The 19003-nt window shown below is 42.6% G+C and overlaps 1 protein-coding gene across 1 annotated transcript in view; it reads right to left on the bottom strand.

The window, feature by feature from the left end:
- Positions 1–19003, bottom strand: part of grk5l (G protein-coupled receptor kinase 5 like) — a 35771-nt gene that overhangs the window by 12067 nt on the left and 4701 nt on the right. Inside the window, exons 2-3 of the mRNA XM_034090863.2 lie at positions 2228–2323; positions 1890–2002 (exon numbers count right to left, since the gene is read on the bottom strand). Coding sequence (XP_033946754.1) covers positions 1890–2002; positions 2228–2323 — 209 coding nt within the window. The remainder of the gene's footprint in view (positions 1–1889; positions 2003–2227; positions 2324–19003) is intronic.

The raw sequence follows: 19003 nt of genomic DNA, 5'->3' as shown, positions 1-19003 counted from the left end.
GGCCGAACGATCGGAGCCTCCCTAATTATTACCAGACATTTTGACCGGCAGGTTTTGAATTTACCGGTTTTTAATAAATGTTACCAGCTAAAAACCGGTAATTACCGGCTAACGGAAACCCTGCTACAGGGGTCCCTCAGGGCTCTGTTCTTGGTCCCCACCTCTTCTCCTTGTACACAAACTCGCTCGGATCAGTCATTAGCCCGCATGGTTTTTCATACCACTGCTACGCTGACGACACCCCAATTAATTCTGTCCTTTCCCCGCTCAGAGACCCAGGTCGTCGCACGCATCTCTGCTTGTCTAGCTGACATTTCTCAGTGGATGTCTGATCATCACCTCAAGCTCAACCTTGACAAGACTGAACTGCTTTTCCTTCCGGGAGAAAAGATGTTCCCACTCTTGACCTAACAATCAACCATCGGCACCTCTGTTGATTCCCCGACTCAGACGAAGGAATCTGGGTGTGACCCTAGATAACAACCTGTCCTTCACTGCAACATCGCTGCTTACAACCCGCTGCTGCAGATACACGCTTTACAACATCAGGAGGATGCGTCCCCAGCTGACCCAGAAAGCCACGCAGGTTTCTGGTCCAGGCTCTCGTCACCTCACGCCTAGACTACTGCAACTCCCCTCCTGGCTGGTCTACCTGCATGTGCCATCCGACCTCTGCAGCTCATCCAGAATGCAGCGGCTCGTCTGGTCTTCAACCTTCCTAAATTCTTCCATACCACGCCGCTCCTCCGCTCCCTTCACTGGCTTCCGATAACTGCTAGAATCCACTTCAAGACACTGGTACTTGCATACCATGCTGTGAATGGATCTGGCCCTTCCTACATCCAGGACATGGTTAAACCGTACACTCCAGCACGTGCACTCCGCTCTGCATCAACCAAACGGCTCGCTGCACCCTCGCTGCGAAGGGGACCCAAGTTCCCATCAGCAAAAACACGTGGGTTTGCTATCCTGGCTCCAAAATGGTGGAATGAGCTCCCCATTGACATCAGGACAGCAGATAGCTTACACACCTTCCGGCGCAGACTGAAAACTCATCTCTTTCGACTCCACTTCGAGCGATAGAACTATTAACAAAGCACTGGCTTATTAAGCACTGGCTTATTAACAAAGGGCTGGCTTACCTAAAGCCAGTTGAGTAGCACTTGAAATGTTTTTGATCTATGAAGCCTGATGTACTTATATGATTCTGTTTTCTTCAAGTTTGTATTTTGTTGGTCGAACGCACTTATTGTAAGTCGCTTTGGATAAAAGCGTCAGCTAAATGCAATGTAATGTAATAATGTAATGTAATGTATATTTGATCTGTAGGCATAGCTAGCTAGCATAAGCTAATGTCAATGCTAAAACATTTGAATGATGTTTAAGGTGATGTTGTAGTTATGAATGATATTTCCTTCACTTTTGGAAATTATGCTAGTTTACTCCTCTTGATAATAAACTAGTCATCTGGCTAACTTACACATTTGATCAGATAATTATAGTACTGCTGTTGAACTTTATTTCCTCATACTCTTGAGCGTGTTTTTGGTTCATGGTAAGGTCGACAAAAGAAAATGACTTCAACCACCATCATGTCTAACATACAAAGTATATTAGATAAACTGGAGAAAAGCTTTAAAGACTTGTTGTTCATAGTTAGGTTTGGTAAATTATTAAAAGGAAAAAGAGATTGATTATTGTCTTGCCCCACTTTTCCTGGGGATTTTCCAGGACACGCCCACTTAATGTGGTGTGTGCGTGTGCGTGTGCGTGTGCGCGCGCGTGCGATGCGTGCGTGCGTGCGTGTGTGTGTGTGTGTGTCTGTGTGTGTGTGTGTGTGTGTGTGTGTGTGTGTGTGTGTGTGTGTGTGTCTGTGTCTGTGTGTGTACCATTGCGTCCAGTAGCTGGATGCATCGTTGCAGTTTCGGTCTGGTATCACAGTAAAGACGGAACAGGAGACGCCCAATAGGCTGTTTCTCACAGATGCTGACATAGTCCCTGTCTGCAGAAATAAAAAAGCACACACACACATTATTTAAAACACCTACTTTGGAAACACCATTATACAAACTAAGATAAACTCCTAGGTTATGTTTTGACCATCTACTATAATGGCTGCCACTTAGAAATGTCTGGATCATGTAACTCACTTACGAAGCTTCCTAGGCAAAAAAGACTAAAGAACTGCAGCCACTCTCTTCAAACAAAGTTAGCACACAACACGTACCGATGGAGATTCCTAGCTCAGCACACTGGCTTATATGTGGAAATCGAAGGATCTCCCTCCATTTTTTGCTCCTCCCTTTCCGCTTTCCTCCTCCACCTGTGGGGACAGAACAACAAGAGGTGAACATGTGGTAATGAAAGGACTTCATAAAGTTTTCAATGTGTATTTTTTATTCAGTGAGGAGAAAATGGAACCCTAAAGGCTAAATGGAGAGGGGTTGTGTGTGGGCTGAATGAAATCATAGTCTCAGAGTGTATATAATTGATAGATTATGTCTCACTTCCTGTGTAAATCTCTCCTCTCTCTGCTGACTTTCTTTCTCACTCAGTAGTTTTTCTGAAGGTTGAGCAGTGTGTGTGTGTGTGTGTGTGTGTGCGCGCACGTGTGTTTGTGTTGCAGACAGCTTATTCTGACCAGCTCAGTTCCCATCAGAACCCAAATCTTGCCAGGCTGGATTCCACATCATTAATGATGATCAGCTTCCTGCAGCAATGTAACACTGCACCATGAACAAAAATCACTTACATCCAGATCGTAAACAATTTTTGGGAGGAAATTAGCTGCGCTGTCAACCTTGAATGCTATTTATCATGCCTTAAACTCGTCACGTCAACATTTCCAATACAAACCATGTTAAAACCACCCCTTTTTCTTCTCTTGTGCAGTTGTAACACAACTGTGAGAACTAATTTATCTGTTTTTAATCTATTTCAGCTTGCTGCGCCTTACATAATGTGCGATTCAGTTTGATGTTTTTCTTAATATGCAAAGACTGCTCTAATGAACTAACAGGGTTTTCCTTTTACCAATATTTGCAAGTGTGGCCTGCTTGTATAAGCTATATTGAAAGCAGGAGAGCAGGGAAACAATGACAAGCAGACATATTTAAGTAATAACGCAGGAATGTGAGACAGACTACGTCATGTTGAAGCCTCTCAGTGAAAGCTTTTGCAGTTTTCCCATCAATCCCCCTGCTTTACTGCCTTAATTCATTTCCCACTCTGCTGTTGTCATGATGTTACACTTACTTGAACTTAAATTGAACTATATTACACGCAACAATGGGAAGATTTAAGAATAACATGTTGGTGGATTGTAACCATTTCAACAACAGTGTCATGAACCTGAAGGTATGTTTCCTTTTTCTCTGAATTCCCTCTGGCATCTTTTGCCACCTAAGGCATATATACATACTTTCAAGGCTATTCATTTTGTGATATAATATATTATGATGTTGTATTTTCATCAAATGTACAGGTAGCCTAGATGTAAAACATTATACATGTAGTCTTTTAAGAAAAAGTAGAATTCTCGATAAATATAAGCATTGATTTGAGAAATTATAGTCTTTTTCAGGCTTCAAATAATCACAATGCTAAATAAAATATTCTTATACTAGAGCCACAGGCTGCATACATTAATCAATATGGAATACAAACTCGACCTGAGGATGAAAAAACCCACCAACCAGGTGTTAGCCCAACCCCACCAGTTACTATAAACACACACAATTTAGCAGGGCTCATAGGCAGTTTACAATGTTGGTAGTCAGTGGCAAAGTTAACAACTTTATATGTGTTATATTTATATACTGTATTTCAGGTTACGAGTCTAGTAAAATTATTAAAGTAAATGGTAAAGTATTGTACAGTGACGATTAAGCTGGACCACTTCCTTACTCACTAAGAACATTAGCAATAAAACTCTGATATAATATCATCAAAGAACATCTCGGCTACCACACAGGTGTGCCAGTCCTGAATGGGGCTTTGTGTAATTGCCTAAGTAGATCTAAAGAATAATGCACTTAATGCAGGGGCTCTTTTGCTTTGGAAATAAAATAATGCTTGCTTACTAGGCAGTAGGCTAGCTTACTGCTAACTTGCTTATCAGCTAACTGAATTGCCTAGTACTTGTATAGGCAGTAAGCTAGTTAGCCACAATTGCCACTTAAGTACACACTTTTTCAACCATTCTTTTTTATCCATAAAACCCATAAATAAATTGTTTTCATGGCCTCATATTACAGGCTGGATATGTTTGTAGATAAAGGACCCACATCATCACCACAGCTGACAAGACTGGTTGTAGTATCACCACAGCACGGACAAACACAGAGCATGAATGTATTAATAACCCAAGCCAAAATATCCCCTAAGAGAATCATTAACTCTGAGCACCTGCTCCTCATCAACACCACTGTAGACCAAACAAGCTATAAACAGGCACACTTCCTTATTCAATCACCAGTTGTTCTTTGAAAACAGTTCATATGTAAAGTAATGCTTAACTTTGTGGTGTGGTCCAATATTTTAATCCACTTTAAAAAGAACATTGACGTCTGCTAACAGTACAGTGACAGTGAAAGGTCATTCCCTGCGGGCCCCCATGCTAAAAATGAATGCTACTGTAAGGCGTTGTGGATAAAAGTGTCCACCAAATGGCATAGATTTCCTGTGAAGGGTCAACACCATGTCAAATAATTGTACCAAACATCTGCGCTCCACCCAGGCATTCAACTTTGACACAATGCTGAGACAACCACAAATAATCTAGTTCTTCTTTTGTTCTTATGGTTTCCTTTTTACTTTCCCTCTCACTGCCCTTAAAACCTATTTATTTGTATTTTCCCCGCCCTTTCTATTTTTCTCTCCTGCCATCACCTTCAGTGATTTCTCTGTTTCCCGTATTCCAGCTTTTTTGTAATTTTCCCTGTGGGAATTTTCTATCACCTCTACATCATCACTGCCAGCCCATGACCGACCTAGTTTACCGCATCAGACTTAAACGCCCTTTGTTTTAGGGTTGAATAAGGTCGCGAGGTTACAGCTTTATAGGCACATATAAAAAGTGGACCATCTATTGCTATGTTTATAGCAATAGATGGTCCACTTATTTTTTAACTTCTAAAACAATGTAATGAATACTATGGCTTTTTGACAGTGATACCATTTTCCAATAGTTCAAAGATTAGAGCAAACTCTAGAGTAAAATAGTAGCAGGAAGTGTTTTTTTCTGCCGTCTTATTTTGTAATTTCTCTCACGACACATCATATTTCATGCAAAAAGTCAGTGAAGATGTTGAAACCATAATGTCATTATTCACAATATGTGAAATAAAAGAGAGTTTGGGTGTGGGAAACTTTGTGTAGATACAAATATCTAAACTGGTCAGCAATCCCTCACCAGCACCCCTGTCATCATGTTTATACATCCGGCTGTATCAAACTATTTCTTCCACGAGCAAATTTGAGTAACAGCAGAGTCCTGTTGGGTGCAAAGACCTAAGCATCTGAACACACCCAACTGCTCCCACAAATATGCAAATATCATGCATGAATTATTTATCTACACATGGGAGACTCATCAATCTGGATGCAACTTCCTGTGCAGCCTCAGTGTCTTTTGGCTTTTGTGATGTCAAATACAACCCATAATCAGCTCAAATTTGTTCTGCATAAATTACTTCTGCATTGTTGGTGGCCCTCAGCTGTTGTGTATCTGCTTGCTGAAGGGGAAATATTTGGACGGGATGTAACAAACTATGTCTGGGGGGAAGTTTAGGGGAAGGATTGTAAAAATCAACATGAAAGGAAACATTGGGATTATAACATATTGCTGTGGAGCTGCAGGAGAAGAATCTCTACTCATAAGTGTATGTGCAGATCTGGGTTCATTTTGAATAAAACGTGGCTTTTAAATTTGAAAAAAATCTTAAATGTTGTCCATAAACTCTCTTCTATTCGCTCCACTATGCTTTTCTTTTTCTATTAGACGGTTCTCATTCTCTCTTGGTCTGTCACTTACACATGAGTAGAAATATGCTCTGCGCTGAGGGTCCGCTGCACACAGGAACTTGTCGTTCTAATTTGTTCCATGAGGGCAGTATGGTCGCCGCCCTTTATTTATGTTTCTGCTTAGCAGCTCTGACATCATGAAGGCATGTCAAGGGAAGCAAAAATAAGGTCAGAGAGGGAACGACATCCTTCTGGCGGGACACCAGGGGGTTACCGGCATCCCGAACATCTGTGTTTGAGTGTGTATACGCACACCGTTTCTACTGTGACTTCTCGTTAGTAACGTCCTCATGCTTAATTTAACCGACTATGCGTCTGCGTCTATCCACACATACAAAAACGACCCTGCTTATCTGTGAGGTTATATTCATAAAGCGTTCACAAACAAAATAATCTAGGACATAAACCATTGTGTAGTTCTCACACTCGCACTCTGAGGTTTAAAACACCTCCACTCACACTGTCCCTCCAGACGTACAGTTTGATCTGCTGTGGACGAAACTACATCCTGAAGCTCACGCTGTGCATCTGGCACACATGTAACAACAACATCTGCAACATAATTTAATGTGTGAGCGCTGGCAGAGAGGAGTCCTGTGAATATTACGTGCTATTCTCTACACCTACACTGTGCAAAAATTGAGATTTTGCTAGATTTCTGTGACACTTCACACACATCTCTGTGTGCCAACCTTAAATCTCTTTCTTGTTCACAAACAACTGATTATCCCTTTCTGATTATCGCTCATTCTCACATCACCTCCTTTGTCTGATGTGTTAAATGTCGGCCTCGCACTTGAGTCACACTGTGGTGGTCAGCGAGGTACCAACAGTTAAGCCAACCACCAGACGATGATCCAAACGCCCACAATGTCCAACTGTTAAATGCTTGGTATTCATTTGCATTAGAGCTGCAGGTAAAGCCTGGTGTTTTTGTGTATGCAAAACACGTGTGGTAAACACACAACAATCAGATGTTCAAGCCTTAGGCCACAACAGTCTCAATAACATGCAACATCTATATAATTGTACGCTAGATTTCCATCTCTTGCAAAACAAAGCCAGAAATAGAGTTGCTTGGATATCATACATTTCCATAGAGCTAATAAAAGATTGAAGATAATTTTCTTTACATCAGAGGCATTGGACTATAGTCAAATGACTTGAACTCGAGTCAGACTCTAGTCACAAATAACATGATTTTGAAGTTGTGTTGACAAAATGACTTGTGACTTCAAAATAAAAGTGTGAAAAGAAGAATGGATCCAAACACATTTGGGCCCAATATTTAAGAAAGATACAATTGTTTAGGCCTCACAAACTCAATGTGAACACCTTAAATGCAAAGACTTGTGATTTATAAAACAACTTGTAAGGACTCGGTCTCACTTCTGCATATTATATATAAACCTCTACAGGCTATTGCAGTATAGCCAACATCTCAATAATAAATCCTGTACGTGGTTAAGCTTTTCATTGATTCAACCCGATATGTCGATGCCTCAGTAAGAAGTGGCATCATCCACTTTTATCTCCACATGTAAACAACTTGGTATTGAAAGGACATTTTAGGGTAAGCCTCAGGTTTAGTTTAACAGTAGCAAGTGTGTGTTTGTGTGTGTGGTCTGTGTGCCACAGGAAGCTGAGGGAAACGCTGCCCTGACCTGAGCAGAAGGGGAGGACTATAGCAGGAAGAAGCTCTTTGTTGTCCTTTTCCACCATGATGTCATGTCAGTCGCTCTCTCTGTCCAGCTGCCGTATTACCTTCCCCAACAAGCCTCGATGTCCACGTATTCCTCATTATCGCGTTTAATAACAGCATGATCCAAGTTTTAACATCCGCTAACGCTCTCAAAGCAAACATCTGTGACGTATACCTTTTATCTGGAAACACTCGACTATTCTTCTGTCTGCTGGAGGCAGGTCACATGTTTGATGAGGGGTCATAAACTCAAAATCAGTCATAGACAATAAAAGAGAGATTATCTTGGCAGTATAATGCACAGCTGTATCCTGACAAAACAAGGGTGCTGTGTTCACAACAACACCTGAATCTATCTTGACTTTTAAAACGGAGCTGCATTAAGCATAAAAGCTACACAAGGTATATCAAATTGTGAAGTAGACATAATCCAAGGCATCACAAATTATAATGAGCTATGTCTGTTGGACTAAGAATGTGCATATGCTAATGATAATAATCATTCTGATAATCAGAATAATTATTAAAGCACAATTAAGTGTAATTAGTTATATTCTGAACATTACTTTAGATTAACTTGCATTTGAAATATATTTCATAAATATCATAGGTAAATAAATAGTTATATGAAGAGTGGATTAAATACAATTTCAGAGTAAGACATTCTTTTTTTTATTTCAGCTTTAGTATAAAAAAGGATTAAGATGTACTTTATTTAAGAGCATCTTAATGTTGTCAAGTACACAAATGTATTTTGGTACATCTTTAGTAGCACTAATTGTATATAATAAGTATAATAGGTAGATTATCAGAATAGCACACTTAATCGCTAATCATGTGCACATAAAACAATGCTTATTAAATTAATTAATTAAATTCAGTTTAATTAACTTAATTAAAAAAAAAAAGATTTATTTCGACACACGCTGTTTGCGATTTTGCTCACGGCTGAATTTTCACAAAGCTTTAAGACAACAATGCAACTATTTCCCCGTCTTTATGTCCTTGTAACAATTATGGCTATAAATAGCAACCCGCCCAAGGGCAGGAGCAACGTGTTGATATAAACCGAGGTGGTCAAACCGGTCTATGACCTCAGAGCTGGTGAGCTGGGACAGTTGTCACTAGAGCAGTGGTTCTTAAACTTCATCATTCCCCACTTTGAACATGTGGGCTTTTCAAGCCCCACCTGTTCCTCATCGCTCCAATAAAATGGTAGGCCAAGCTTAAAATTGTCAAATGTATCGTTCTATAACAGGGGTCTTCAACCTTTTTTAGGATGAGAGCTACTTTCTAAAAATAAAACAAGTCGTGAGCTACTTTTATTCCTCTTTTTCTTTTCTTTTTTGCAGTGTATGTATTTAGCACATTTTAACATTATTAATGGGACCCGTTTTCAGTGTTTACTAAAAGAACATGTATTCAATTTAATTATTTTAATCTGCTTTATTTGGGGGTGGATCTCACATCGTCTAGGGGGGTCCGGGGGCATGCACCCCCGGGAACATTTTCTTTTTTAAATGTTGAAGTTAAATGCATCAATCTGGTGCACTTTGAGCACAAAATGAATTTATTGATACAGCTCTCAGCACTCTATACTTGTATACTTTTCAATAATCCAAACATCTTTAGAAAATGATCACATCCAATAACAAATCATTTAAACTTGTTTATTCATAGCTTATGCTACCCAGTTAGCATTCTTTCTTTTTATTTATGCATATTTTACTAATCACTCCCCTTTTAAACTGTTTCTTTTTTTTACTGTCCTATAGTATAGTACACATTGGAATGATTTCTTACTTTATTTTTTACAACTAGGCTATATTAAATAGATAAAGGTGTGCTCTCTCGCTTGCTGACAGAGGCTGTGTGCTCCTCCGTGGCGATGAGGGCTTGCATTCAAAAATAATAATAAACATAGGCCTATTTGTAAAGTGGGGGGACACAAACGGGATTTCGAAAAGTGTCACGGTTAAACTCCTTATGAAGTGGTGAGGTGCCGCTCCACATTGCTGTTCTTCCCGACTGCAACGCTGTATAATAATAATAATCTCCCGTTCATTGCGTCCATTCACGACCCACCTATCACATCTCTGCGCCCCACCAGTGGGGCGCGCCCACACACTTTGAGAAATGCTGCGAGTGTGTGTGTGTCTGCGTGTGTAACAATGTGTCGAAAGGTAATCAGTGTGACAACTTGAATGCAAGTGCAAACATCTCACAAAGGCAGCAGAAGGCATGCATTTCCTGTCTGAGACAAAGTCATGTGCCACAAGTTTCCTGTTCTATAAATAAATTAAATATGGAATGTGAAAGGGGAGATAAACATTCAATAGACTGAAATTATATAACCTACCAGGCTGTGCGATCAAAGCACCACACAGCCCAGGGCACGCTGGGCAATACATGCTGTTTGCTCACCCATAAAGATTCAGGAGGACAGAGCATAGTCCACGTGAAGCTAACCATAATGGGACGCTCCTACGCTCTGTGTGTTTGTTCACCTCCATACATGTTTTGATAGGGCGAAACTTAATGGCATTGTAATCTTTAATCTTTGTGAGGGGGGTGATTTTATTTCCTCTCTCTCTCTGAGTGAAACTCTCCAGTTACATCACAAGTGAGCAAACATCGAGGAAAGTGCTTCCAATGAAAACAAGAGGTCCAACTTATCAAACTGATGGAACACACACACTGTGTGGATAGATATTATTGAACATGGGAGAGATGGTGTGTGTACAGGCACTAAAAACCCATCTCAGAGATAGGGTTAAAGTGATTGCATTGCACGGTCAGCAAACTCCCTCGCTGTTTTCTAATTCCTTTTGTCCTCAAACACACACACACTCTCTTCATGATAATGCTTGTCCCTCGTCTTGCTCCTATGTTGACATTTCATGTTCTTTTTGCCCCTGTTATGGCAACATCACTCAAAAATGAAAATAAATATAAGGGTACTAAAATGTTTGTGGAGAAATAAACTGCAGTGAAAGCTGCCTTTTTAAATTATTTAATACATTTACCGGTTAATCTAGGGCAGGGATGGGCAACTTTGATGGTGGTGGGGGCCACATCATTGATATACTGGCCACCAGGGGGCCGCAGATTCACTTGGAACACACACACAAAAATTCCATGTGTTGTATGTAATTATTAACAAATATACTAAATCTGACATCTTCATTGACATTTTACAATCAAAGGGAACATCCCCAAAAAATGGGAACATCCTCTAATAAGCTCACTAAACAAATATCAGTTCACAGAAATGTTATTTCATTTTTACAAGTGGCATGTTTGTATTGAACAGTGGAATAAAACTATTTTAAACTATTGGAAAGCACGGAAAATGTGTGTGTATTGAGATTAACCATTAGATGACATACACATGAAGTCATGAACACTAACCCAGACATTAGTTGTCTAACTTGAACCTAAAACACTTGTAGCCAGTCTCTGCATTCCCCTTATTCCACAATAAGGGGAATGTCAACACAGACACCTGTCAGCCCGCACTCTGCTGTTCCTCAGCACCACTCCCCCTCCCTCCCGCTGAAAATATGAATGAAAAGCGTAGTAATCGATAACACGGTAGGGTCCGTGACAGTTTGTTTTCATCTGATTTCAAATAAACAAAGTCTTGGTTTTAAGAATATTAAACTTGTTTCGCCAAATTCAGATGATAAAAACAACTTTTAAGCTTGTAAAGGCATAATTACAAGAGGCAACTTAACGTCAGAGCAGGCATAACAACAGCCGGTGTTTCTTGTGAAGGTTTCCCCGGGAAACAAACACAATACACACAAATGCGTCACAGATTATTTCGTGGTATTTTAAATCATCTACGCAGCTCGCGACGTAACTAGTGGACGGTATCAGTACTACAAGTAAAAAAATAAAATATATTTATATATATTTTTTTAATTAATTACGTTGTTTATAAATTAATCTGAGGGCCGCAAAAAGAGGTGGTGGGGGCCGCATGCGGCCCGCGGGCCGCCATTTGCCCATCCCTGATCTAGGGCCTTCATGGACTTAATCTGCGGCATATTAGTGTATTTTCCCTATTATTGCAAACTCACGGCAAGCTTTAAGGAAGATCAGGTGCTGTCCGAGACGTATTTGCTTTTACAATAGAAAAAACCCAGGCAAATATTTCCCATAAGTAACCTATGGCCCATGTGTGTTTATATGATTACATCCTGTGCTTAAAAATATTAAAAACAGGATACAAATTCATATTTTATGGCTGATCAAATGTCATTTCAAGCTCTATGTCTGACCATATTGTGTGTTCATTAGTTTCAATGGATGTGTTGAAAAAGTCCTTATACAGCAGACATGAGGGAGGAAGCTCCATAAGCTACAGTATTGATGAATCCACGATTAATGCACATAACATATTCATTGGATGATCCATTAAAAAATATGGCAGCAATACAGAGCACAGGAAGCACATCTTGGCTGCTTATGCATCAAGATATTATAAAATGCTGCACAAGTGAGTACGTCTCCTTGTATGTCTGACATGGGGATAAAGGATATCATTGGTTTGGCTGCTCAGTGCATTCCTGGAGTACTTCAGTGACAAGTTGATCAAATTCACATTTTTTTCTGCATCCACTTTCCCTCAGCCCACCTTGTCTACTTCTACTTTGGATAATTATCTCCTATATTTCCCAGAATTCCACTCAACAACCCCCGGAGAACAGGCGTGAACTTGTTGCATCCAGCTGAGTTATGTATACTGTATGTGTGGGTAGAATCAGCAATAACAATAGAGATAGTAAGAGCCAGAGAGCTGAATTTTTCTACTCAAGAAAAAATGAGTCACACTCCTACTCAAAACACAGCGAGCCTTGTGGCGTGTTGTCGATGGAGAAATGGGTATCTCTGCTTCTTCTTTGGATTATTTCTCCATCTTTAACTGAACATGGGGAGCCACGGAAAACACATTAAAAAAAAAAAACTGAATTGAAAAAATCTCAGCATGAAATAATTACTTTGTTCAGTTTCTTGTACAGTTCAGAAACAAACAAAATTGGTCCAGAAATATAAAAAAGGGTCTTCCTTTGTTGGTCATATGCGGTTGGACAGAATAAAATGTAGAGACGATGATGGTGCAAGGAAACATTTCAAGGGGATTATTACAATTATTATTTGTACCTGTTCATCCTGCGGGAAGCACAAATGGATGCCACTTGCATGGGTTTTTTTTCACTGGTATTACCAGTTAACCTACCAGCAACCCTGACTGCCAGTAAAGTCAATTCTGTGGGGTCTAATGTTGCAGGCTAAGTGCTCCTAAAGCACAGATGCCAGGAAGTGAAAACATAAAAAACACACAACTGTCGCTTTAACAATCAAAGTGAATCATGTCTGAGGGAAGTGCTGAATATGAGATGTGTAAGAGTGGAACACAACCATAGACTGTATACACAACCAGCCCCTCGGCTATTTGCAGACTTTCATCACAGGTTTTCTTTACTATCCCTCGCTTCCATCCCATCAGAAGGAGCCAGTGAGGATAGGCTGATTCCCCCCCTCGTACATTTTACTCTCCCTTCCATTACGGCTCTGAGGCCAACAAAAGTCGAAGGCATTATGTCATGGCTCGGTTCTTTCAGAGGTGTCCTGAGGGAGGAGCACTCTTGGCAAGTGTTTCTGTTTGTGTGGAAGTGGGAGAGAAAGTGTGTGTGAGAGAGTCTTCTATATAATATTCATACTAATACTAACATTATCATTGGCTGACGGGAGAACAAAGACCTGTGTTGTGTGTCTTGGACATGGTTGCAGTTTCTAATAGGTTATCCAACACATCAGAAGTAGCTTCCCCAGCTTGCTGAGACTTGCAGTGGCATCACATGATGGAGCAACACCATCCCAACTCCCACTCCCCACCCCCTTGCAGCAGGAGCTCAAATCCACCGTTCAGAGCCCACACAACTCACTTGCTCAGACAAATACCTCATGCCTGTTTATTCCTGTCATCTTGTATCATGCTTAGCTTCTTGTAGTAACTGATCAGTTGACCTGTGATCTTTTTCACATCACAACATCCTCTTGTAAAAAAAGTTCCTGACAAAAAAAGGATTGTTCCATTGGATTTTGGATTGAAAAGAACATGCAGGAAAACCAACAACAATCTTCTCAAATTAACTATAGTGTTACTGGATGCTCAAAGCTGAATGCTATTGCCTAAAGAAGAGCTCACGTTTGGCTATAAGCAAACGACACCATGGTTGCATGATTTCAACGTCACTATCACCGAGTAAATACATTTCCGAAACAATTAAAACACCTATCCAAATAGTTGCAGATCCTTTGTAAAGCAATTTTTTGACAACTTTCTGTTCAACTCTCATCTTCAACATAAATACAAATACAAGGCCTTTAAATCTTTCAATAAATTATTCTTTAAGCTAAATCACTGTAGAGGATCATATTCTTCCAAAACCATTCTTTCAACAAGTCTGACTCAATCTGGTGACATTATTTGAATCTTTTGTTGACAAATGATCAGGGCTGCCCTCTCATATTGGATTCACCGGTCGTATTGGCTCCTAGTTAGATTTCTTTAGGCTGCGGCCCCACGAGGACGGATTTGGTCGTTTGCGTTACTGTTTAGTGTCATATAGACCGTTCGGCCACACGAGGACGACCGAATACGGCACTAAACGACTGAGGAAACGACAACGGTTCCCAAGGTGGATAGAAATGCATACGCCACTCTCTGGGGGGTCAAACGGCTCCGTGTGTGCGCCCTATACGGACATTTTCAGATCACTGATAGTGATTGCGCAATAGCCCCGCCTCTCCCCACCTCTTCTGCTCACCTCCGCTTACCCCGCGCCAGTGCTGAAGTGTTTCACAACCAACAACAATGGCGGATCGCAGAGTTGCTATCGTGCTCCGGACGCTATTGACCATGCTACAGTTGTTTGTGCAACATCTGTCATAGTATTGTTAACTGACTACAAGGGGAGTTGTCATATACGTTACGGCATGTTTACGCCAGTTACAGTAAGTGGGGGTGGCGAGAGAACCACCGGAGGCAGCAATAAAGAGTCCTGTTAAATAACCAACTGTTCCGTTGTCTGTTAATATCCAAGATATTACATGGTGTCAGAAGTGGCCGAGGATGGCAAAGTTTCAACCACCAGAGAGTTTTTGTTTCGAGAAACCCGCCGAATGGTCAGACTGGAAGAAACGGTTTACACGGTACAGGACAGCTACTAAGTTGGACAAAGAAGAAGGTCCAGTTCAAGTAAGCACGCTGGTGTATGCGCTCGGGAAGGAAGCATTCTCAGCTCTTTTACCTACAGGGAAGAGGAAAATGAGTCGCAGTATGATGTTGTACTGGCGAAATTTGACGCTTATTTCATCCCGAGACGCAACGTTATACATGAACGGGCATGTTTCAACCAGAGAGTGCAGCGCGCGGGAGAGCGCGCAGAGACATTCATCCGCGTACTATATGAGCTGTCGGATCATTGCAACTTCGGAACGGCTCGTGAGGAAAACATAAGAGACAGAATCGTGGTGGGAATTCTAGACAAGGATCTGTCTCAGAGGCTACAGCTGATCCCTAACCTCACTCTGGAGATGACGGTACAAGAGGCGCGTCAATCAGAGGAGGTAAAAGCTCAAGTTAACCAGCAGGGAGAGCGGGCTTACGTCGTGCAGGAAGTAGCACAACGGCATAGCAGAGGTGCAACACAGAAGTGGCGGCATCCACAGAGAGAGAGGCGCCAGGAGAGAGAGAGTGAGAATGACCACAGGAAGTGCTGGCGGTGCGGCAAAATGCCACACAGCCAGCAGGATGACTGCCCAGCAAGGAGGTCTACTTGCAATAATTGTGGGAAAAGTGGACACTGGGAAAGGGTGTGCAAGAGCAAGCAGGTGAGAGAAGTGACTGAGGGTGAGGGATCAGAAGATGGACAGTATTATTATCTGGGCTCAGTTAATAGCATGCCTCACAATAATAATGAATGGACAGTCACATTAGAGATTGGCAGCTCACCTGTAGAATTTAAAATAGATACTGGAGCCGATTGTAGTATCATAAGCGAAACTGTGTACAAAACACTGGAGCCAAAAAGGGTTCTACAGAGGCCAAAGAAGGTGCCGAGTGGTCCCGGGGGTGGATTGAACTGTTTAGGGCAGTTTATAACTCAGACCAGCTACAAGGGGAAAACATACACATGCAGGCTCTATGTCATTAGAGGGCAGAGTGTGAATAACCTACTCAGCAGGCCAGTAGCTGTAGCTATGGGGTTAGTAAAGCGAGTGGGCGAGGTCAACACCAGTGAACAGGAGTTTGGCTTACTGAAAACACAGCCTGTGAAGATAGCTCTAAAAGACAATAACCAGCCCTATGCAGTATGCACAGCACGCCGGGTCCCCATACCGCTCCTGGGTGCAGTGAAAGAGGAGTTGGAGAGGATGGAAGCCAACGACATAATTGAAGCCGTGACTGACCCAACAGAGTGGTGCGCACCCATGGTGCCAGTCCAGAAAAAGTCTGGAAAAACACGCATCTGTGTGGACTTAAAGAAGCTTAATAAGGCGGTCAAAAGGGAGAGATTCATCTTGCTGACATCAGAGGGGATGATAGCTCAGCTCAGCGGCTCCACCGTCTTCTCATCACTTGACGCAGCGTCAGGGTTCTGGCAGATTCCACTGGACAAAGACAGCCAGAGGTTGACCACCTTCATCACGCCGTACGGAAGGTACTGTTTTAAACGTCTTCCCTTTGGGATAAGCAGCGCACCTGAGATATTTCAGAGGAAGATGGTAGAGACGCTGGAAGGGCTGGATGGCGTTGCCGTCTACATGGACGACATCATCATCCATGGCAGCAACACCAGCGAACATGATGAGCGGCTGCAGAAGGTTCTGGATCGGCTGGAGTCTGCAGGCCTGAAGCTGAACAATGAGAAGTGTGTGCTGAGAAAGGAGGAGCTGCACTTCCTGGGTCAGGTGATCAACAAAGATGGTGTACGACCCGACCCGGCCAAAGTGTCTGCAGTCAGAAAACTTGAACCACCAGAAAACGTGCAGGAACTAAAGAGAGCACTCGGCATGATCAACTACCTGGGGAAATATATTCCAGACCTCGCCACAGTGGGCCAGCCACTATATGCACTGTTAAAAGCAGACTCGGTGTGGATGTGTGGTCCGGCGCAACAAGCAGCCTTTGAGCGAGTTAAAGAGCTCCTCACAACGTCACCTACCCTGGTGTACTATGATGTTACCAGGAGCACAGTGGTCTCAGCAGACGCAAGCAGTTATGGGATAGGTGGTGTCCTGCTGCAGCTCCATGGCGAGGACTGGAGACCGGTAGCATACTGCTCAAGGCGACTGAGCGACGCTGAAACCAGGTACGCTCAGATAGAGAAGGAGTGCCTGGCGAGCGTGTGGGCGTGTGAGAGGTTTCAGATGTATCTCTACGGCCTACCAGCATTCAAACTGTTTACGGATCACAAACCCCTCATCCCACTGATGAACTCCAGGGATCTCGACAATGTGCCACTCCGCTGCCAGCGACTCCTCATGCGGTTGATGAGGTTCAACCCGGAGGCTGAGTATGCGCCGGGGAAAACCCTGGTGGTGGCAGACACACTGTCCAGGAGCCCACAGGAAGACAAGGAGCTCAGTAGAGACACAGACGTGGAGTGTTACGTAGCAGCTGTGATGAGCAGCATTCCAGCATCGCCGAAAAAGATAGACAGCATCCGTGCAGAGACGGCAGCGGACGAGCAGCTCCAAGGTACATACAAGCGGGGTGGCCTGAACACCTAGCACACATAAACACCTGTGTTAGGGAGTACTTTACCGTTAGGAACGAACTGTCTATGCATGATGGGATAGTGACCAGAGGGAGTAGAATAGTGATACCAGGGAGATTGAGGTCAGAGATACTAGAACGCATACATGAGGGCCATCAAGGTCTTAACAAGTGCAGAGACAGGGCCAACACTTCGGTGTGGTGGCCTGGCATAGCCACACAGATCACACACAAAGTCGAGAACTGCATGTACTGTCGTGAGCAGAGGAGAGCACAGAACAGAGAGCCTCTCCTGTCAACACCTCTCCCAGACAGGCCGTGGAAGAGAATTGGCATAGATGTATGTGAACATGAGAGAGAGAGTTACCTAGTCATAGCTGACTACTACTCTAGATACCTGGAGATACTCCACATGCCTACCACGACTAGTGCACATGTGATCTTGAAGCTGAGAGACACGTTTGCCCGGCACGGAATACCGGAGCAGGTTGTCAGTGACAACGGACCGCAGTTCAGCAGCGATGTCTTCAGAGGCTTTGCCTGTGACATGGACTTTACGCACACAACCTCTAGTCCCCACAACCCACAAGGAAACGGTTATGCTGAACGTGCAGTCCAAACGGCAAAGGGGATTCTGAGACAAAAGGACCCCCTACTTGCTTTAATGGTTTACCGTTCTTCTCCACACAGCAGTACGGGTGTCAGTCCGGCAGAGCTCCTAATGGGCAGAAAAATCAGGACGACGCTGCCCACTCTGGCCAAGAACCTGCAACCAAAGTGGCCGAGCAGACATCACATCAGAGCTCGAGATGCTGCGGAGAAGAGCAAACAGGCCTTCTACTATAACAAGCGCCATGGCGTGAGAGAGCTCACACCACTGCAGCGAGGAGACCATGTTCTCACCAGACTGGACAATCAAAAGACCTGGTCCACACCTGCAGTAGTGGCAGGTGAGAGTGTTACACAGAGGTCTTATCTCATCGAGACGGAGCAGGGTGCTCTGTACAGACGTAACCGTCGACATCTCCAAGCGGTGCCCGTAGCGGGGCCTCCAGCGAGCGACGACACAAATCCCAGGAATAACACACCGGACATTCAGATGAGCCCAGAACATGGCTCGCCTGGTCCAACAAGGAACACTGATGGACTGATCCAAACCAGGTCTGGTAGACCTGTTAGACCTGTCCAGAGACTTGACCTGTGAGGGGACAGTTCAATAACAACAACAAAAAAGGGTGTTGTTATTGTAAAAAAAAAAGAGAGAAAAAAAAGGAGAGATGTCATAGTTATTGATGTGTTGATATTGTTAAAGAAAGATATCTAAGTTATTGATATGTGTTGAATTGTTAGAGAAAATATATCTAAGTTATTGATATGTGTTATATTGTTAAAAGGGAAAAAGGGAGATGTCATAGTATTGTTAACTGACTACAAGGGGAGTTGTCATATACGTTACGGCATGTTTACGACAGTTACAGTAAGTG

The sequence above is a fragment of the Pseudochaenichthys georgianus genome, chromosome 9 (assembly GCF_902827115.2).
Source record: "Pseudochaenichthys georgianus chromosome 9, fPseGeo1.2, whole genome shotgun sequence".
In the NCBI taxonomy this organism is placed as follows: Eukaryota; Metazoa; Chordata; class Actinopteri; order Perciformes; family Channichthyidae; genus Pseudochaenichthys; species Pseudochaenichthys georgianus.
Note: the sequence above shows the minus strand (reverse complement) of the source record. Positions and strands in the feature narration are given on the sequence as shown.